Genomic DNA, 23,697 nt, shown 5'->3' with positions numbered 1-23,697 from the left:
GACGTGGACCACCCCTTTGCCAGGGTGTTGTCTCTAATGGTTATACCCTGGGTGTGGTCGAGCTGTGACCTCACACTAACACTGACACTAACTCACACTAACACTAACTCACACTAACACGTGACTGAGCGTCACTGATTGACAACAATCTTTCTCGAGGAGGGAATCGCAAGACAATGTATACACTTGCCAAAAACCGGGCGCTGCTCTTATTAAATATCGCATAGTGAAAAGTTGACGAATACACAGAGTTAAAATATTCCTATTATTAGAACGTACCAAATGCTTTGGAACAGTCAAAATATGGTGGACTTGAGAAATCCTACGGAAAGTAGCATTGGTTGTTACTTTTGGTTGTTACTTTACCTGAAACTATTGCAAGAAAAGTTTCTTACAAACATTTTCAATTGTTGGGAGGAAATTTAGATTATGGATAAGTGGATTAGATTATAGATGCGAAATGTAGTCTTGCGGACACCGTACTCAATCAAAAATAACCTAACCTTTTAACATCCCCTTTTTGAAAAGAAGTACGGTGAAACCTCAATAAGACCCTTGATGAGAAGAGTCATTTTCAAATAACATTGATTTAATACGACCCTTAATTTTGTGTTATTGTAAATCTCGACAGGAAGTCAAGCTTGATAACAAGTCTTATTAAATCCCCATGATACACTTGTTATAGAGAGTCTGCTGTACTTACTATTTCAGATTCAACTATTGTAAACTCTCTTCCTACCAGTTAAACACATGTCATCATGCACAAACATGCGACCATCCACACCTTCGCAAATTTTCAATGAATTTCCTCTGGAGCAGGTTACGACTTACCAATTTTCCCACCATTTTAAGTTACTCACACTTTTAACACGATTCTTCAGTTAAACATTGTAACACTGCACGAGCAGAAGCGACCATCTACAACTCCTCAACTTTTTAATACATTTCCTCTGCAGTAAGTACGTCTTGCCATTTCCCACTTCACCATTCCACCCTCACACAGCAAACACGATTCTCCCGGACATTGTAACACTCCTGCACGAACAGAAGCGACCATCTCCATCTTCGCGGTCCGCTGAGTCCCGGCTTCCTCGTGAGAAAGCCATCTTGTTTTGCCAAACATTCGTCGAGGAAGGTCTCTGGAGTATCGGGCGAATCTACGTTGAATACCCATTGTTGGCCACCTGTGGGCGTAATTGTTTATAAGATAGAGATCGGCGCAATCGTGATAGATAAATCTCCGGCAGTCATGCTCGGACTGTCCAGCAGGACGGAGCTCTTCGGGCGTTTTGACACTGGTAATGTCAGACGCGTGAGTTGTGTTGGCCAACCACCGGTTGAGTCACTGTTGATAAGGTGATAAGATCGTGCGGCATTGGCCACAAGGTTGGCCGCGGACCTTGGGAATTGGGAATTGTCACTGGAAGGTCTCGGGTTCGCCTTGACAGATTTTGATTTGGTTGTTGAGTTGTAGCATGTATTTACTTTTGTTGAAAATCTTTTGTGTTTATGAATTTAGGTAGGAGATGTAGGAGTGTATTTTAGTTTGTAGGAGCTAAAGTGAGTGAAATTGGACGGGTTACTCAAAACATTCGGGGCTATTGTGAATAATTTCCTTGGATAAAAGCTTTTCTCGTTTCTGCCCTGAAAAATTAATGCAAATTTCATGTGGCCAAGTTACTTAAAAATGTGTGTTTACGGGTATAGTAAGGGTCGTTGAACTGCCTATGTCAATCTTTAGGATTCATCCAAGGAAGAAGTGGCATTTTTAATTTAGATTGACTTTCCGTTATTGGAAAATTTTCATCATGTGTTTGAACTATATACAATTCATAGTTGGATCAATTGACCTTGGATTTAACACACTATTCCTTTTCTTTCCTGTGAAAACCTTCATTAAAATTTTATTTCGATCACGGGTTTGCTTTGAGATTATGGTAAAAAGTCAACGCAAAAGTCTTACCTCGAAGAAAAGACTTAGCTTTACCCCCATCCTTCGTCAAATTAGACTAAGGAAGTTTCCAAACCTAAAAAAGTGATCAAAATAAAAATTTCTCGTAGATACAAACAACAATGTTTTAAATAACCAAGCAAAATCGCACCAAACATCCTTTTAAAGAGAATCCCCAGCACAACAACAACTCACCCTACCCAAACTCACAAATGTGACCTGATGAAATCAGATTGGAGATCGACAAATGAAAAACCCGCGGGTATTAAAGGATAAACAATGTTTTAATAAAATCCGCGCGAGGCCGAGCGAGGGGTGCGTTTACAGCTCAAATTGTCATTAAACCACCCGCGGTATAATTGGAACGCCGGTTGTGGGCTCAAAATTAAAATGTCGCTCCGTTTGTGTTTTGACAACGCGCGTTTGGGAGTCGTTTGCTCAGCAGCTCGTGAAATCCCTTTGGCGTTGTTGACATTTTTGTCCCGTCATCGCTTTGGCGTTCGGTTTCTACTCGGGTGATCGCCGAGTCCACTGCGCTGGTCAGATTTAATTAGAATGCGGTGATTCAATAAAACTGCTGTTTGGTGGATTCGAAACGATTGGTGTGATGGAATAATGAAAATTATGTATGTGTTTATTGGAGATATGTTTTGAATTAAGTTTTTGTCGTGTCTTTTAGAAATTGTAAGAATGTCCTGTGTTTTGAAAAAGCAAAAATAATTTTTATTTTGACGTTTAGAAAGAAATTACCTTATTCTAAGTAGAAATGTCATGTGAATTAAAAACACGAAAATGTTGCTGTTCTAGAGGTGAATAAAAAACAATCAAATCAAATGCTAGCGTTATATTTGACTACTTTTGTCAATGTCCAAACTGGATTAGATGCTGGATAGATTATTATACCTCTGAATCTTGAATACGGAAGCAACCAAACCCTCGAAACCAGTAGTATCAATTATGAGAAGTACTGTAACCATAAAGCAAACAACGAATAGGAACAAGCTGTAAGTATGACAAGTTGTGTCACATAGCCTAAGTACTACAACTTATATCACCATCCAGAGAAATTTGGAATTTCACATAAAGGTCAATAAATAAAATAAAAAATGTCTAATCAACATTCTAAACTTGTAACACATGTCGATATTAGTTACAACATTATTTATAATATAGAGGTTGTTGATATCTCTAACCTTTTAGACTATATATCTATGCCATTCACTTATGATTGTTCTGGGAAAATCGAAATTCCATGGATCAAAAGGTAGTTTAAAGTTAACCTTTAGTAATATATGAATATTTGGGGGAGCGAGCTGGTTTAGTGGTTAGAGCGCGGGACTCCGGTTCCTGGGGTCTCAGGTTCAAATCCCGCCAAATCACCAATTGATTTTATCTGTGATAATGCCGTGATATAATAATGATATATGACCGTGATATAATGATAATAAGTGATAATGCCGTAACCCCTAGGTCTAGCCTGAAGTAATGTGAAAAACAATTCAATATTAACGATAGTAGTGATGTGAATTTGTACAGCACGTGTTCTAAACACTGTTGGTTCTACAATCATAAAAACAAAATTTCAAAATATTGTTTAACATAGCTAATCGATATTCAGATTTTACGTCGTAACTCCTAATGGACCAGCAAGGCAGATGTTTCAATGTCCCCGCAGCTGCTTACAAGCGGCTTACAGTAGGGGGTGTCCCACCCCACAGTGCAAGGGTTGACGGATGCTTACTAAGCCTATTATTGACCGCTGTCACCCCTGTCGTCAGCCAATCAGAGGCCGGCGTCGATCCGCCATCTTAATTCATTAGTCAGATATCCCGCCACGTGTCCTCGACGACGCTATCTGCAGCTCAAGTTGAGAATACACTTTGGATGAGTCACGGTAAAATATTGAACTACATGAGTGTTTGCGAACAGTAGGAGTACTTTCTAAGCTTTGAACAAAATGTTAACATAAAAAGTTAACAAACATAAGGAGGAAAATGCACTGTAGGTAAACATGTAAATTGTTGAGTGAAGATTTTCATATGATGCAATCAACAATTTACCATGGGATTCAATGGTGACACCCCATCACTACGTTTGACAAATTTTGGCCCAATCCTGTATAAGTAACTTCATATAATAATGATTAAAAGAATAGGTATCCATATATAATTTCAATAAACTAATAAGCCAAGTTATTGTATAGCTAACATAAAATATTGATTAATCCCACACTAATGATCGAAACATAACACTTTTGAACTATTGTGACAAGTGTTTAACAAAACTGTTGATACTTACCTGATGGCCTACGTATGATACTTAATTCAAAGCTAAAGCACCTATTTCAACCTTGTAATATATTTAAAAAAATGGTCAATTAATATATTACACCTATTTTTTAAACAAGTGTTAAATGAAGAATATTTTCACGTTTGCGTCAGCAACTTTTGAACGTTATACTGAAACTCTACAACTTTTTCAGGCATAATGAGTTTCTTTTTACCAAAAGATCTATTACAGAAATTTTATATTTTAAAAATTCCAAAAATTCAATTAGAAATACAAATTCTATTAAGTTCAAAATATAAAAGAACCCAATTATCCCACTTGGGACCGGTCAAGCATTGCTGTGCGCGGACAAAGAAGTCCAAAGAGTACTTGTTGTTAATTAATCGGTAAAAATCCAACTTGAGGTCCTTATTGCCCATTTAACCGGCGCAATTCGTGACTTGGCCTTTTGTAAGTTTGAAAGGAACAAGTATAATGGTGAATAGTCGAGCAAACTGTTTGGTTTGGCCACTTGACTTTTAATTATAAAGTAAGGGTCTAACGAGGGACAAACGAGATTCGGTCGTTTCCGGGCTGTATTCGGACAATTGAAAGGCTTACATAGCTCGATATCGAGGTATTTCTAATTGTTTAAAGTATTATTACCCTTGTTAGTGAGGTGTAGTTTATATTTTCCAAAATAATTATTACATTACTGTATTTCATAATCTATATTTTTCGTAGAATTTTTACTCCACGGTAGAAAAAACGAATATGAGGGTGTTACTAATTTAAAACTAAGGACTTGGTGAGAAAATGATTTTAATTATCTTTATTTATAACTATAACTTAAAATGTATACATCTAATTACAAATATGTATCGCTCAGCAAAGATAGGTAGTAAAAAAACTTGGTTAAAAGTGGCGAGGTGAACATTTTGTTCTCTCTATATTTCTACCTTAAATAACAAATTCCAACCATTAAAGACTGTTTCAAAGTACGCATTAGACTCACAAAATCATTGTTCAAACTAACACACAATCCATAAAACATCGATAATTTGCATTTTTCGGCTTGGAAAATCGCAGTAAAAAAAATCTCACAAGAGAAGTAACTAGATAAAATACATGTGACGTTGAATGAGGGTTCTGAAACGCCAGTAAACGGCGGGAAACCGATACTTTCGGCGGGAACAGTGTTCAGATTGCGTATAACAGCGGCCGGGAGTACCCCAAGGCAGTTATCTGGGGCCTATATTCTTTTTAACCGACTATTTCAGGTGTCATCAGAACCTATCTTTCCGACAACGGTGAAGTAAAAGGCTTACAGCCTTAGGGCACGATTTGATCGTAGAATTCACAATGATGAAATATATGCAGTTGGTAGTATACTTATGTGTGTTTGGTGGCAGATAAAAGTTTTCAACCGTCATGAAAACATGAGTAAAACACTAGAAAGGATTTTTTTACCAAAAGTTTCATCTTTAAGAAGTTGTTCAAACTGACAATTTTGCTTTAAGATATTTTACAAAACCATGAACTACAAAGCAAACAATACTCAAACCTTCCAAACAACTCCAAAAACACACAGCTAAAATACCTCTACGATCTGACCCCCTTCTCGTTGCATTACATCCCCCCCCTTTTTAACACCACCTCCATACATATGTAGGGTCAATATTTCATTGATATGTACAGTATAATCACATTAAAACTTTGAAGCCAACGACTTTTAAGCCTCAAAAAAGAATCCACAACTAAATAGCCCCAGTACGACCCCCCCCCTCTTTCTTCATTACCTTATAAACCCCGGCCCCCTCCAACCCCCCTGTTTAACTCGTCTACATGTGTATGTAGTTGTAGGTGTCTGTGGCACTTGTTCAGGCAATTAGCAGGCTGGTGAAGATCGATGGTAGACAACGGTGCAAGGCACGACCGTGACGTGACAGGCCATTCAATTGTCGTCGTTCTACCTCCAATTGAAAACAGCTGACGTGAGGTCCCGCACTTCCAGTACTTGAGCTGGTGATTGTAATTGTGGCCGAAGTTGAGAGGGAAGAAATCGAGTGACTGAGGAGTTTCGTTTTCAAGGGTGTTGTGGGAATTTGTATTGCTGAATTGATTGAAAGTTGTCTATTTTTATTTGTATGATTGAGGTTGGTTAGGTTTTGGATTGTAGGGTAGGACTTGTGTCAATATCATTTTTTATGAGTTTGAGATGTCTCACATGAGGTACAAAAAAGCGCAAAATTTAGCTGAAAATTGTCCCTGTTCGGGCGCCATTTGCGAATGGCAATGGCGGTATAATAATAAAGAAAAATCCCATCAACTATTGCTATTGGAAGAATTGAATACTACTTGGACTTCATCCTATTTATGCCATTTACTAAACCTATAAATCTTCTTTCGGAACGTGTTTTATTACATGTATGTCTCAAACATCTAACACTCAACGTTCAGACAGTAGCTAAGTTTATTGACAAGAAGTTTCGATAATACTTGATCTTTTTTAAGACTTATTCGACTCTTGATGACAACATACTTAGTCCAAACACTCTGAGCCTACGTTCGTTTCAAATTGATGTCCTAACAAATTCGACACGTTAACTTTCAGAAATACATATTTCCCTACACTTGATTAGGTTACCACATTCAACCTCGGAAGAGAAAACACAAATCGATTCGGAAATCGAGAATCCCATAGAGAGTTTAATCTCGGTGAGATTGTAATGCGAGATTGATCGGGAATCGTCCATGATTGCACAGCCAATCACAATCGGCGATGATTGCGACAAGACGACCCCTGAGGAACGGCGGACAAACCTCTCATCACTCCGAAAATCAACATTCAAAGGGTCGTGTAATTTTAAAACAATTAAACCGCCTGATGAGCAGCGCCGGACGCTATTAATGCGGCTCGTAATGAGCCATATTGTTTGGGACCACCGCGCTGCAGACGGAACCTCTCCGATTTTTCAACTCGGACGGCCCTGGGGCAGTGACAGCGACGGCTGACAGACCGCTTACCGCTGTAATCAGGACTTGGGCCAGCGCTGGAGGACGTTGGTGGCTAAATACCTCTTTAAAATGCGATAACTTGTCATGCCACGGTAATTATGGGAGTTGAAATGCGATTTGAGGGACTTGAAATGGAAATTCAAATTCATCACGATTCTTAGTGTAAAGTGGTCGCGAATTTTGTACATCCTGCATTAGATGGAATGGCAGTCCTTATGTTTATGTTTGTTTGGAAAATGATATCGGTCTCAAGAATATTTGACTTAAAATTGCTGCCCTTGGTGTTTTCGTGGCGACGAATTCTTTCAGTTTACCTAAGACTAGAATGAACAATCCCTCCGTTTGAGGTTGAATGGAGATTTTACTAAATCTCGAGCTTTTCGAGACATACAATATAGTGATATGTAAAATATATGTAAAATAGAATGTAACCAAAGACCCACTTAATCACTTCCTCCTTCTAGCACAGAAGGTCTTAACCTCCTCGTGGGAGTGTGAAAATTTGTTTACCCTAGACATAACAAAATGTTATCCAGGTGGGGATTTTCCCCTAGTGTTCCACAATATTTTCCCTTCCTTGGGGTTTTCTATCACGTTCTTCGGTGTTTCCCTGTACTCCTTGACCGAGAGCTGAGCCATCGACGGTTAAATCGTGGAGTTGGCAAACTATCAACAACGACAACCGGATCCATCATCCTGCAAATGGCTGCAACGTCAGAATCGCCTCGGGACTCTACGTCAACTTGTCAATGTGTCTTTACTTCCTGGTAAACATGCGTCTTCGAGGAAACCTGCTTGTTTAGTGGATTGCTCATCATATTGAAAATTTGCACTCCAGGGATGGTTGATGGCATGACCATAATGATATTACGTGAAAACAATACCCTTTTGTTGTATAATTTTTATTGGTGTTTAGAACATTGATTTTGAATGGTATTCTAGATTTTAGGGGCATATTATGTATGATAATTGTGGTATTTTAATTTCATTTTGAACTACAAACTAGTGATGGATTATTTTGATTGTTCAAATATTGTGAGATTTTCTCCTCCACAAGTGAAAATAATAAATTTAAAAAACTAAAGTTTGATCAAGCTGACTAAAAATTAGTTTTAGTACTACCATAGACTGGAATATGTTTTATCTATGGCACTACTAAGCCTTTTATTTTGTGAAAAACAATCGTGAGAGTTAAATAAACGAATAAACAGTTTTCCATAGTTTACAGCAACTACGATTTAGAAACATAAAAGTATAAAAAATATTTACAAAATATATTACAGCACATGCAGAATAATATTTTGTAAGAAAATGCAGCGTTTGAAACACTCTTTGTCTTTCCCTTCTCGAATAATCCCTGATAGAAAGTAGCCCCTCACATACAGACAGCTCCGCTCTAGTGGCAGTTTATTTGACATATCGACCTCTCCCTGACATATCACCCGTGTATGTCCTCTCTATGTCGTCTGAATCACTGTTATAAACACTGGGAAAGGTGAGCACCACAAAGTTGCTTGGAGTACGACAAGGAATGCCGTTCGGACCGGTTTTGTTTTTGTCAAGATTCAGTTAAATTGCAATCGTACATTTGGTAAATGATTTTACAATTTGGGATTATGCAACACCGTGTTTTGGATTGCCACATACAATTTGTATTAAGTGTTACTCCTAGTTTAGTGTTATATGTTTTCAATCAAAATCAAAATCCGTTTCAATAGAACAAACCTGTTCATACAGTTTGTTCTATTGAAACGGATTTTTAAGAAATAAGTTATAGTTTGCCCCCTCCAAATACCATATAAGGTTTTATTAGGATAATCGCTTCACATAGGGTCTCTATTGATTTTCAAACTTAGTCGGAGTTTTTTGTTCAAACGTGTCACACTATGGAAATTAAACATAGTCTACTTAGTTTTAAAAAGAAACGCGTTTCTATTCCTGGAAAATCAGAACATTTCAGCATACATTGCAGTACACAAAACACACTTTACAATTTAGCCATACATTTTTTATATCACCACAACCAAAAAATCCACCTGACTACGTAATTCAGAATTTAGCAATTGAAACGCAAACGACGTACTTTCCCGCCTAAAACTCTAGATTACCCGCTCAAATCACCCGCGTATCAATCTGAGTCGACACTTCTTGTGTCCACGACGAGTGCGCCCTTCTGACATTAGCGACGTCTTTTAATAAAAAATAATTCCGTCTCGCACGCAACCTCACTAGTAACGTCGGCCACTTCCTTCCTTCTCTGATAACCAAACAGGTCTTCTGTCATGTTATCACGGCGTGACACAAACTAGTTTCACTTAACTACCGCCTCGCCACGTCCAGGGGTTGGCGTGATAACTACTGACAAGAGTTAAGGGGTAGGGTGAGGGGGGTTAACAATGAACCTCGGTGCAAGAAGTGAAGAAAAAATGTGGATTGTTAGAAATTGTCTCAAATTTACGAATAATATGTTGTTTGAATTCGTGTATAAAAACAAAATATTTAAAAACTTTGGTTTAAAGTTATTAGAATTTTATTGTGACTTTAAATTCAATTCAAATTAAAATTTCACCGACGAAAGTAATTAATACAATTTTATTGTGGATTCAACTTGAAATAATTCAATGTTTAATAATAAGTCAAATGTAGACAAATACAGTTGTAGCTGTTTGTGTGTTTCATTACATAGGTGTGTTTTAGCAACGCAAGGATAGAGTATACATACATTAACTATAGCCTACACAGGTACAGTATAATAATAGAATAGTTATATAATGTAATATTGTTTACACACACATTTGATTGCCACGTCAGGGCTTTAAATGGCATTAAACTCCCAAATTATGACTATTTTGCAATTGAGCATGAAAACCTTAACTATTGTGTATTTGAGCATGAAAACCTTAACTATTTTGTATTGCATTCAATTCAGGTAAAAAAAATACAGTTGAGTAAAAACGTACGAATAACACAAATCTATCAGTTTTCATTTCTCATCATCATGAAATAAAACGTTAATTTAGTCTTTACAAAATAAATCAAATAAGCTTTCAGAACACATAACATTACAATTACAAGAATACATTACAATTAGTATAGAAAGCACTGTAACCTGTAACACACGATACACTGAAGAGGTCATCATGATCGGTTTGTATTCTTTTGTATAGCTAAAGTAATTTTCATCAATTTTGAAAAATGATTTTTAAATGCGTATGTTGTGACATTAAAAAAATGAATCCTTAAAAACAATATGTTTCCAACTTATTACCACTTAAGAATTAGTAAAGCGACTTTAAGAGTATTACCACCTTCCTACTAAGGTTTTCCTGATATACTGCGTTGTTCAATAAAAAATTCGAATGTACCATTTTATTCAAGGAGTTTACTGTGTATACATTAATTACTCAACAATTAATAAGTATTTTCACCCAAATTAATATTTTATTATTTAGTAAAACAAAAATATAATAATAATACTTTGTCTAAAATTTAATAATTCAAATTCCGTACTTGATCTTCGACACCTTACTGATTGTTGCTTAACATAGACTCTGATTGGCATTCCTGGAAGCAGTGCTACCACTACACAGGAACGATATTACCACAGGGATGCCAACCTAACATAGCAGACATTCCTAGCCATTAATTACCGACCTGAGCATTTACTGGCCAGTATTTATTGAAAACACGCCACTGTAAATATCTCGGTAATTAAATTTTATTGAGCTTTTACCCGCGGTATTCCACGCGCGGTGTAAATAAGGCGGGAGATTTCTAGCTCTCCCACATATTGTAGGGCTTCGTCTTGGAGGGATTTTAAAATTAACTTTGCTACGTGTAATGTACGTGAATGTTGCAAATCATGTAAAGTGAACATGATTGTATTTTTATTTTTGTGAGAAAAAATTGAAATAAATATTTTGGGATTTGTCGAATAGATTTAGATGTACTGAGGTCAGCATTTTAATCGATTTTACAATAATGAAACCAACTATTTCTATAAGTTTTGTTCAGGAGTTTTTAATGGATATTGATACTGATGTTTGCTCGTCCCATACTCTTAAAGTTTTGTATGCTATATTTTCAAAATTTTGATAAGGTGGATTTTCTTGACAGAAATAGTAAATTGTAAATCCATCGGTGAAATAAATTACCATACATACAGTACTTAAAACTGAGTACTGATTTCATAGATTAGATTATATTTGCTGCAGTATTTGATTAGGTAATATGTATATCCCATCAAAGTATATAACACAACAGACGGTTATGGTTGAGTTCGATGGTATATCCTCAAGAATATTCAAGAACTACAGGCTACAACCAGAAAGATAATAATTCAAACTCTTGAAAATGGTATAAAGAATAAGAAATATACTATTACATAAAGTCGTGATACTTTTATTTCAAAACCTATTTACATTAGAAAATTTACCTTTTTAATAAACATAATTGTTAACAATATTGTTTGCGATCAACCAGATGATAATAAATACACAATGTTTCGAAGCGATACAATACAAATATACAAACATTCCAGAAATAACACTATAACCTTTTGGTTTCATATGGAAATGTGCTTATTTGTTTAGTAGTAAAAAATACAGGTATTCTAAGTAAAAATCCCATCGTTTCGTTATGCCCTGTGATATAAATTTAATCTTTAAAATCCCTTTAATTTTTTAATAATAAAACTATTCAACACCTCAAAATCACCAAAGATTTTACCCTTCAATTCCTCATCTACACACTTATTTAGCCCAAGATCCCCCGCCATTAAAGGGTCCATTACGGTTGTCAATTTCCTAGATGTCCCGGGCACAATGAATAGCTGTGTCCAACACGCACACGCTAGCGTGCCGCACGCTACTCAGCGAGTCGCTAGCGCCATTGACACTTTTACAGCTCAAATGACACCGGGAATGACTACTTGTGTAGTGAGCTTTGTCCTCGTACAATGTGAGGTGGGTTTATGGGAGATTTCATTGTTGAAAGAGAATCTCTATGAGTGATGATGTTTCATGGAGATTATTGTGTAAAAGTTTGAGATGGACATACAATGATGGGTTTCGACGTTATATCGTATTAATAACGAATACTCGTTTAATATTCGTAAACTACGTTTAGTACGTATTCCATTGTCTGTAATAGAATCAGCGAAGGGTTGTATAAAAATGGTGACGAATTACGTATGTTTACAATAGTAGTTTGAGAAGTTAATAAATCAGCACATACTGAATGTTTCTAGCTTATAGGCTTCCATTTTCTATGACACACTAACATAAAAGCTACTTTCCATTCCCGTTGAGAATCGGTGAAAGGTATAGTTTTATTTCATGTTAAATAAATTATTTTTGTGCAAATCAATATGACGCCCTTCATATGAAGAAAGAAGACCGTCCTGGTACAGCCTGATGATGGTGTCACACGGGTGCCGAAACTAGTTGTGTTTACAACATTGAATTGCCTAATAACAGATATTTTAACCTTTTAGTATAGTTTTATTGTTGTTGTGATTTAAAAAAGATTGCAGTAATGTTATATGTTGACAGATCAGTATACTGAAGGTTTCTTTATCATACAATTTTCGATTGTAGATACACTACTATGAAAAATATAGTCCATTCCCGTTGTGAAAAATATATAAAACAATTAGTAGTTTAACGATAGACATTTGGTAATGTTATCCAGCAATGTTAAATTGTAATAAATATGAAAGTGGTTTTTATGAGTTATTAAGATTTTATAACAAATCTCGCTAAAATAATCAGTTCCCCAATTTTATTAAAACTATATAGAGTTGGAACTGACTAAGGATGCATTACCGTTACTGTAAGTCTATATTCTATTTCCATCTGAATGTATTAGTAGTTAATTTAATATTTAATGACACATTGAATTGATTGAGCCAACGACTTTTGTATGCATTATTATTAAATAATGCATACAAAAGTCGTTGGCTCAATCAATTCAATGTGTCATTAAATATTAAATTAACTACTAATAGTTAATTAACTGCTATTAAGCAATATGAAATCGTAACAACACTAATCTACACTTCAAGTGTGAATTAAAAGAACACGCTTGTTCTAGAAATACCTATATAAACTAAATAGCTCATAGAATATGACTATATTATTTATGAAATTTAATACTTTCTGTGTCCAAATGTGTTTCAGTATTGCCTTTACCAAGACTTCTAAATTTATTTGCTCGAATATTTGTCCCCACAAAATTATATAAATATTCCTTTCCACAAATCAACTTACAATATTTACTTTTTAAGTTAAATTAATTTGTTGAAATAAAATCATCAAAAATGTACATTGCACGATTACAAAATTTATACTACATCATTTATACACATATTCCTACTAAACTGTTTTAAAACTCACCCAAAACTCAAAATCAAAAGGGCTGAAGCTCAGGCGCGGGGCGTGCTCCAGAAAAGTCTCCTTGAGACACCTAATCTTCATGGCGACCAAAAAGCAATGAGACCCGACCACTAATGAACACACGCTAATAAATATTTAACGGGCCAATCGGGGAGACGGTAGGCCGAAACTGTTTAACTTTTTGTCGCAAAGTGTAAACCGATTCTTCGAAAAGCGGTTAGCTTAACCACTCGAGAGGGTTTGTAGCGGTTTAGAGTTAATATATATTCATAGAGAAGACCAGTAAAAACTATGTCTCGCGACAAAAAAGCGCTACTTAATTTTGAAAGGTAATAGGATATGCTAAGCGAGTCTCACAAAACAGTGCTACTTGTATTGGTTTTAAGGGGTTTTGAATATATTTTAGACAATGTCTTGCAACATAAATCTTATGGTGGATACGTGTAAGCTAAATAATAAATAAATTATCAAATTTTATGGAACAAAATGCATTGTATATTTATTGCATTTTTTTGTGCTAACATCATGGAACACTTCCCAATACATTTTTTTACAACCAAGCAAATAACGAATTAAAATTGCAAACCTGTAAGATTATGTGGTTAAAAATGTCTAATCAGAAAACATATTTAATTTTGTCTTATTGTGATTAGCTGAGTATTTTTAGCAGACTTAATACTTTACTCTGTAACATAAAACAAAAATTAAATTTGTGTACAATAGACGTGTTGCAATGCACGGGAATTTTACAACAATGTTTACTTACTTTACTAATAAGTTAAGGAATTACACTATTGTTTTAATGTCACGTCTACGAAAAAAATAAGTATAGAGCAATTTAATATCCAAATAAGCTAAAAAAATTTTATCGAGAAGATTAAAAAAGTATATCATAAACTTAATAACAATCCCTTACTAGTGTCAACAGAATAAAAACTGTAGGGTCTATTTTAATTCTACGGACAAAATAGAGTTTTCTCCGAACATTTGCCAGATACTGTAATGAAAATTTCTAGGGAGGGGGCTAAAAAACAACAGTACAAAAATCAAACAATCACTCAAGTAGTTTCACGGATTTAAGATTAGACACTATAGGACCTATGGTTTTACATCCTCAAATTTGAACAGCTCCTAAATACCTTGACACATCCATTTCCACGTCTCACGTTTTCCCACGAAAAGACACCACGACCTTTCCGTGGAGATTTCGGGGAGATTTAGTCCACCTAAATTGGCCTCATGGAGATGAATGGTCGTTTTTTCTACGATTTGACAGATTAATTCGTCCGCGACCTTTGTTTTGGCGGGACGGCTGTCATTATGGCGCGGCGTGAGCTGTCAGCTGTCGCACCTGTCTGCTGGACCTCGGCACGACACGCTGAGTTGTTTGTACGAACTTTGACACTGGAGTCAGGTAGGGAACGTTGAGTTTACGTGGTTTTACCATTGATTATACACAGTCGGTGGTTTTCGTGGAGATGACAAAGTGTATAGATTTATCCCTGGAGTAAGTAATCTACAGCAATGAGAACTATAAGATGAATTCCGAATTATAGGATCGCAGTGTTGGGATCATCTTCAAATGGTCCAAAGTCGTTTGGTCCACAGTTTATATTGCCGTTCGTTTGGTCCAAAATCGTTTGGTCCAACAGTTAAAAACTCGTTCGTTTGGTCCAAAATCGTTTTATCCAATTTCATTTGGTCCAAAGTCGTTTGGTCCACAGTTTATATTGCCGTTCGTTTGGTCCAAAATCGTTTGGTCCAACAGTTAAAAACTCGTTCGTTTGGTCCAAAATCCTTTGGTCCAACAGTTAAAAACACGTTCGTTTGGTCCAAAATCGTTTGGTCCAAAAGTACAGGCCAAACTAGAAGTAAAATGTTGCATTGTAGAGTAAACTTATGAAATATACTTTACGTTTATATTGCCGTTCATTTGGTCCAAAATCGTTTGGTCCAACAGTTGTAAAACAGTTCGTTTGGTCCAAAATCGTTTGGTCCAACACATTAATACGAGTTCGTTTGGTCCAAAGTATAAACTATTGCGTCCCTCACATTGAAGGCGTTCAAATATCCGCCTTCGTATACAATAATAATATTAATACAATTTTTGCTTTAAACATGTTGACTTTCTATGTTTTTAACGTTAAAGACGCCATGTTTTGTTGTATTCAAACCACTAAAGCGTACATAAACAAACTTAAAGCTCAATAGTGTATCATACGGTTGGGAATCTTATAAATTAACAGTTTTTATCACATTTGGCGACCTTCTAATATACAGAGTGTTCAGTGGACCAACGTGTTTTAAATGTTTATCATACACCTTAATTTGTATTGTTGTACCGGTACCTATTTACAATGGAGTGTTTACTATTGATCATGGTTGTCTATTAATCAAAAGGTTAAAATAGAACATGAAAATTACATTAATTAGCCTACTCATATTTTCTGGACGTCCACAATTTCCTGGTAAAAATGTTGTCTTACAGAATTATATATAAGGATCTTATTTTCTTATTTTAAAATTGATGTTCTTCTGTATAATGTCATGTTTAGCAATATAACGTTCCATTACGAACAGTTATATAATCTTAATATTACAGTAACTCTTTCAATCATTTCTTATTGCATTATGTTATATCTATTGTACTGGTTGGTGTCTGCCTTTTTGACTACTTTTGCCGATATTTTGTCTTATTATTCAAGACTGACAGATCATCACGAGATAATTGTTATACATGTGTATTTAATCATTGGACAATTTCCCATTATGTAATACGATACAGAATAATAAATGTGCAGAAGGCTTTTACAGTCTATGAAAATGAATGTTAAATAGGCTACTTTTATTTATCATAGACATATCATTAAGGTACATCAATTATAGGTCTACTCTTTGTGATATGCATAATTGTCTGAGACAAACATTCAGGCACGTTGCCCATATTTTTTTTTTAAATAATAGTGGTTTTCAGTTACTGGATTAAATTTTTAATAATTTTATGAATAAATGCATGATAAGTTATAGAAAGTTATTAATCCTAAATTTCAGTTTATTACAGACTTTTAAAGAGTTTACTTTAATGTATTAATTCAGCTTAGTGAAAGAATACACAATAGAGCCAATGAATGTTATTCAACTAAAGAAGTGTTGTACATGTTTACCGGCGCTACTCAGCAACAAAAATCATTGATCTCTCTAAGTTACTTACCCAGATGGTGACATCAAACAGGCCCAAACTCCATACTATAAACAGTTTCTCAGGCCAGAGTCAATTTAAAGCGCTTGAATTGTGGCATTTATTAATTCGGCTTATATTTCTCGTAACCAACAGATTGTTCATCTGCAGAAGAAGTTCAGTGTGCTCTTATCGTGTCTAATGACATCCAAACACAGAAACCTTAAATTACAGTAGTACCTATATCTTGACAGATGTTTTGCAGTAGCATGTTACTTTTTGTACGATATTACGGACCGTGGCCCACTTGATTGGCCTTAAGTGGGAATTTTTTTAATAACACTACACCTTAACTGTAAAACAAATTTCACAAAGAGTGATCACCATTTTTTTACCATTTACTGTCATGACAGAAAGGTCATCCTCTTAAAGAAGAATTGAACGTATCAATGATTAGCATTACACATAGTATAAATAAGTCAACCCTGAATATGTCTTTACATTTTTTTCAAATGCTGAATTTGTGAAACAAAAGCTGAATGTTTACAGCTGTTATGTTAAGCAAATTATTTTATGCCAAAAGCTAGTTTAGAATCTTAGCGTCGGCTGCTAGACTTTTTAAAAATTAAAACTTAATTTCTAAAAAACTGGGACCCTAAACTAAAATTATGGCTTCGACATTCCCTAGTTCTCAAAATTATCTTTCTTGCAACACAAAAATCATGAAAATCCGTCGAGTGGTTGATTCAGAATCGTGAAATAAAAAACACTGTTTCGTTTTAATATTATAGATTAAATAAACCATCTGTTTAACATTAAATGCAAACTCAAAGCAAAGTCAATGTTTATCCACAAATCTAGGGAATTAAAACGCGTTGTTTTAAGATTGACTGGGGATAAAAAGTAAACATTACACAAACACATTATATATAAATAAATATATGTATATGTACGTGTATATAAATGCAAACATATCAATTATTTAGAAACGTAACAGAAAACAACAAATAGGCCTCGGAAGGCAGGAGGTTGGGTTGACGACGTGACGGCGATTATTTGAACGCCTTCTATGTGAGGGACGCAATAGTTCATACTTTTGGACCAAACGAACTCGTAGAGTTTTGGATAAAACGACCCGATCGAATGGTCCACAGTGAAACGTACAGTCTATTTCATAAGTTTACTCCACAATACACAATTGTAATTCTGGTTTTGCCTGTACTTTTGGACCAAACGATTTTGGACCAAACGAACTGTTTTACAACTTGTGGACCAAACGATTTTGGACCAAACGAACTGTTTAACAACTTGTGGACCAAACGATTTTGGACCAAACGAACTGTTTTACAACTTGTGGACCAAACGATTTTGGACCAAATGAAATACTCCCCAACTGGATGATAAAACGATTTTGGACCAAACGAACTGTTTTACAAGTGTTGGACCAAACGATTTTGGACCAAACGAACTGTTTTACAACTTGTGGACCAAACGATTTTGGACCAAATGAAATACTCCCCAGTGTTGTACGACTGTATGGTGTTTGATGGGGCTTGAACCCGTCTGTCTAGGATTATAATATCCCATAAGAGTAATTGCTTGTAAAATAAAAACACGTCTGAGGTATTGTGATATTTTTCTGTTTTCAACCTTCCTATATAAAAATACGTTTGTGCTATATTCAAAACAGATTTGATTAGGAAATTTTAATTAATCTCATTCCCTAATTAATATTTCGAAGATAAAACAAGTTGTAGACGGTTTTTTGTTTTAAATATACGTTTATTTTTGCACTGTGTACACGAACAATTTTGACGTCTAGATGGACAAGAAGAATCCAACCAGTTTTTCATAAAATTTTTTCTATGCAGAACGATGATTACAATTTCAGTACTTTTTAGCTAGAAAATTAACGTTTTTAATAGTTAAATCTTCTATTAACAGTGGTAAATAAAATTTGTTACGCGGCTTTGCGTTGAGAGAGTTCTTCAATACAGGGGAAATTCTCACTTCGAAACCAATACTACTTTGTGTTGTTGATGCTTTAGCAAGATGGGTTACGAACCACTAGGCCAACATACCACCAATATCACATACAGTATTCAAAATACATTGGTGACTGACGAGACTCATACCCGATACTCCACGACCGAAGTCTCGCACTCCAAATTACACCACTATTTACACAGTTCACGACATATCGAACCGGATTCTCGCACTTAATCCGTTTAGCTATGACCTGTATTCGATATTCCCACGGTCGGCTTAGCCGGTTGGATTTCCGGTTTGGTACCGGAAGTCGTAAGTGACGTCACCGGTGGTCACCCAGCCTCGGTATGACGGTAACCATGGGAACGTCTGACTGGTCATACGCATACATTACCGGATGTCGCTATGATGTGCAATTGCAAGCCTTGGGACGAGTGTCAAACTTGGCGACGTCAGAATTTATGACTAAAGAGCTTTTAACACTAACGACCAATCGAAGGTTATCTATACTCTTTCCTTCGTTTTACCCTAGTTTCTTGTTTAGTAGAGAGCTCTAATGGTAATGGTATGTCATAAGAAAGATAAAATAAACATCGTGTAAATGTTTAACATGGCTGCGATATATTTTTAACGATATTTTTTCGCTTTTTGGCATTGTGAGTTTGAAATTTAGACAAAAACACTGATTTGTAATTTTATCAGACACTGTCTAATATTTTTATAACAAAAACTATGCCTATTTGATTGTTGTAAAAATGCAATTCATACAATGTGGGTTTTTGGAACCAATTATTGAACAATGGGAAACCATTTCGATATTAGAGAAGTTGTGTGTTATACTAATTTATTTTTTAACCCCGGAAAAAATAACAATGAATTTTTTTGGATTAAAAGTTGGCCAGGATCGTCTCAACGCTGTCAATTTTATTATAATCGTTTTAATCTGTTAATATAAAACCTAGAAATTTAAGCAAACATGTGGTTAAAATATCGAATATTTTATCCGTCCATTACACATGTTTATAAATAAATCAAAACACATTATCATCCAAAACCAAACATCTTCCAGTAATTCCAATTAATTACAAAAACACCCCAAACAAAACCTAAACAAAATTTCACCAACCACATTTCCCACACCACTCGACGAACGTTTAATAAAGACGGACGGTACATTACGCGCCAAATATAGTTAAATCCGTGTATAATGGCGGCCAGGTGGCGGGCAATCCCACAACCGGCAATTAGCAGACGACAAAATCTCCGGTACGGGACGTAAGTGGCGGTGCTACGCCCACCCGAATCTAGATAAATTATACCAATTTCCAAGATATAGTAGCTTGCTGCGTGACTACACCGCACGACTGTTCTCTTCGTCTCTGCGTCTCTTGGGTCTCTGACAGCCAAATGAGAGACGTTCCGGTCGACCGGCCTCGGCAATTCACGGAGGAATTCAATATGGTCTGTTTGGATTCGCAACGTGTGAATTCAGCTACATTTTGCGTTGTGTTTGCGGTGTAAGTATTTTTAACGTCTTTTTCAAGGGAGCTGTCCTAATGTCAACAATTAAAATCCACGTATGTGTAGCCCCTGAGCTGTTGGACATAATGTAAGACAAAATTACTTACGTAATCCCGTCACAGCTCAATAAAATGTTTCAGGACATGTTTCGGTGTTAAAACTCCATCGTCAGTTTCAGGTACAAAGAGTTGATCAGCAGAAATATTTGATTTTTTTATGTATTTATTCGTGCCGTTTCGTACTGTGTTAATCTTCTGACGGTGTTAAACTACTGATCAACTCTCCATGTACCTGAAGCTGACGATGGTGCTTTAATGCCGAAACATGTCCTGAATTGACATATTTATTGAGCTGTGACGGCATTACGTAAGTAATTTAGTCGGCAACTTCAATAATTAATAGAATAATGAGTAACCAAACGGTATCAGAAATATTACAGAAACTGTATGGATCATAAGCATAAAAGCATGACGTCACAGGCCCGAATATACTATTAGCCTTAACTTAACAGCAGATTTTTTAGTATTTTCACAGTTCCAGTGACTTGTTTACACACTAATAATTGTTTACAATTATGCCTACTTTCATGCCAATGAGGTCATTTTTATTTGTTATGATCCATACAATTTCTGTTTTAACATTCGTGGTACAGATCTTGGTACAGAACTGATTTTGGAGTCGTTCCAGCAACTTCTTCACTATAAACGTGGCTACTCAGGTAATTTAGTGAATTCGGCGAATTTTTTGTGGGGTAAACTCTGAGTGTTTATAGTTATTACTACGGTTTCTAAGCGTGATAATCATGAAAGTGAATTCAAATGAACACTGTCTTTTTAACCGCACCCTATGATATGAGTGACGTTGTAGTTCCATGGTGTTCTGGCTATATTGTGACAGAAATCTATTTGGTATTTACCGTGCAGATGGTAGGGGCGAGTGCGAGGTGAGGTTCGGCCGGCCTGGCAGGGTTGGAGGCCGCGCCACTGGTTGGGGTTGAGTTGGCTTCAGGCCTGAAGAACCAAGAAGCCACTGACGCCCACTGCAACAAGATACGAGCTTATTAGCAACTAATCAGCTAATATTGAATATCTATGGAATGTTCCAACTATTATTATGATGTAGCATATGTATTGAACAATTGGGGTTTTGTAATCGTGGAATCTTCATAAACACTCTTCTTTGTACTATACTGGTATTCTTCAATGCCTTCTTGAAATAAAAACATACAGCTTAATATATGTGTGTCTTGAGCCACTAGAATTTACATTAAAAGTAAGGCAAAAGCCCCTTACACGCCCTTAGAAGAATCATTAGGCTTCGTAGCCATATGTAATCAACAATCCTATACATGATAGAAGAAAAATGTGTTTTAGTAACAAAAAAAAAAACATATTTCATCATAAACAACCCATTTTACGATAAAGTTATACTTAATTACAAATTAAATTATTAAATAACTTCAAAAATTCAAAACGATTACCCGAATATTTTTGTAAGCTCAATCTTTTAAAATAATTAAATTTTACCAAGCAGATTTAACTTGGTTGCCTCAAATTGCATTATTAAATAACTTAGGACAGTTCTACTATACTATTTCCAATAAAATCCCTTCTACATAACTGTTCATTTAACTAAATTTTATAGTTCTAAAACTACGAAGCATTCGCATTTACACACATTTAAACAAATTTATCGACATTAAAATTCCATATTTTAAAACAAATCGCGTTCACTAATTTCCATTACACAATAACAACTCTATTTTACATTTAACCATCACAAGACTTCGAGACAGTCCCATACATCGTCCGAAACAAGACCACATTAACCCAAAGAAGTAACTCGTCCAATATAAAAGTTAGATTGGTTTTGGGAGACATCATTTTTCATGGTTTGTCCCGTCCCCGGCTGACCTCCCCTCCTAATTTGTGGCACTACAGTCTAGAGATAATCAACTTAGATTATCTGCTGTACGACGGAATCACCGTCCGTAAATAATAACAGGCTTGCAGCGAAGATTCCCGGTTTTCACCCGTGTCGCTTAAACGTCCGGTTTTAATTGCGTTTTGATTGCACGGGTGTGACACTGTTTTGTTGCATTGTGGTTAAATGATAATTATAGTGGTTTTAATTTAAGGGGGGGGGGGTAATGCTTAGTGTTTTTGTGGTTTGTGTGAAAATATGATTTATTTGTGATAGGTAAACCTTATTGGGCTCAAACGAGAACAATGCTGCAGTATTTGCAGTTAACCTTATAAATGAATAGTATCCAAACCGTTGGAGTGATATCTTTGTTAATTATAACTGAAAATATAACACTGGAACTATATGAAATGCTAACATGGTAATTGACTCGGAAACAGAGGCCCCATTCAAAGAATCATAAGATTCACTAAAATACCTAAGACGTAAGCTTATCACCTACATTAAAGAACAATATTTTACGTTCAAAAATCTTATTTTGGTCCCACTGTATTTGGATATTTGTACCTATGGTCGTCTAATCCTTTAACTTTTACTGGATCCGTAAATAGACCTATATGGTGAATTTAAAACTTTTCACTTATTAAAATATGCTGTTTTGTGTTGATAATTTATTTCAACGTTTAACATTTTTCTGAGTATTTTCAATGTTTACGTTTTTTTCGTAATTTTTGGCATATTTTAGTTTTCAGTGTGGATAATCAGTTTTGCAAAAGCTATAATGACATCTTTATACAGTTTTCACTCTATAGTTATATAAATTTTTCTACATAGCTAACAGGTTTTGCAGAGGCCCCTCCCTGAGGCATATCCAAGGTTCATTCAGGTGTAAATAAAGTTACTCGAGAAGGTTGTGTATTTTAGATAGAGATGTTCGATTTTACTTAGTAACTTCTCTGACCCATGTTAATATTGTAAATTGTTTATAACAGTAAGCTTTTAGTGTTGTCCTCTGACTGAAAAGTAGGATTTTTTGTAACATTTTGAAACATATAAGCTTTTTTGGGGGGACAATGGATAAAAAGTATTGGAAAGTTCGTGGAAAAGTGTGTATATTTTAAGATTGTTTGAATACTGGCAGGTGAAACTAATGCATACGATGTTTACTTATTATTTTAATGTCAATTTATATCTTACTCAAACTATTATAATGCATTATAACATTGACTATTGGACTAATAGTCAAAGTTTATACCTAGTAGTAAGTTACATAACAATCAGTTTTTTATTTCGGTTTTGACCAGAACCATACCTTAACATTTCGGTGGAATTAAATTCAAGTTTACTACACCTAAAATTTAAAATGTACAATACTTAATATTTACACTCCTGACTCTAAAAAAAATTGCAATAGCCTACTATTTGTATATTATTTGTAGACTGAAATAACGCTA

General features: G+C 35.4%; 1 protein-coding gene across 3 annotated transcripts in view; it reads right to left on the bottom strand.

Annotated features, from left to right (window-relative positions):
- Nucleotides 1-23,697, bottom strand: part of LOC129003778 (zinc finger protein basonuclin-2-like) — a 148,069-nt gene that overhangs the window by 90,512 nt on the left and 33,860 nt on the right. For all 3 annotated transcript variants that reach the window (XM_054432076.1, XM_054432077.1, XM_054432078.1), the window contains one exon: nucleotides 21,237-21,359. In XM_054432076.1, the coding sequence (XP_054288051.1) occupies nucleotides 21,237-21,359 (123 nt within the window). The remainder of the gene's footprint in view (nucleotides 1-21,236; nucleotides 21,360-23,697) is intronic.

Source organism: Macrosteles quadrilineatus, unplaced genomic scaffold, assembly GCF_028750875.1.
Source record: "Macrosteles quadrilineatus isolate MER2022 unplaced genomic scaffold, UCM_ALF_1.0 Scaffold_9__3_contigs__length_116548681, whole genome shotgun sequence".
In the NCBI taxonomy this organism is placed as follows: domain Eukaryota; kingdom Metazoa; phylum Arthropoda; class Insecta; order Hemiptera; family Cicadellidae; genus Macrosteles; species Macrosteles quadrilineatus.
The sequence above is the reverse complement of the archived record's forward strand: the minus strand, read 5'-3'. Positions and strand labels throughout refer to the sequence as shown.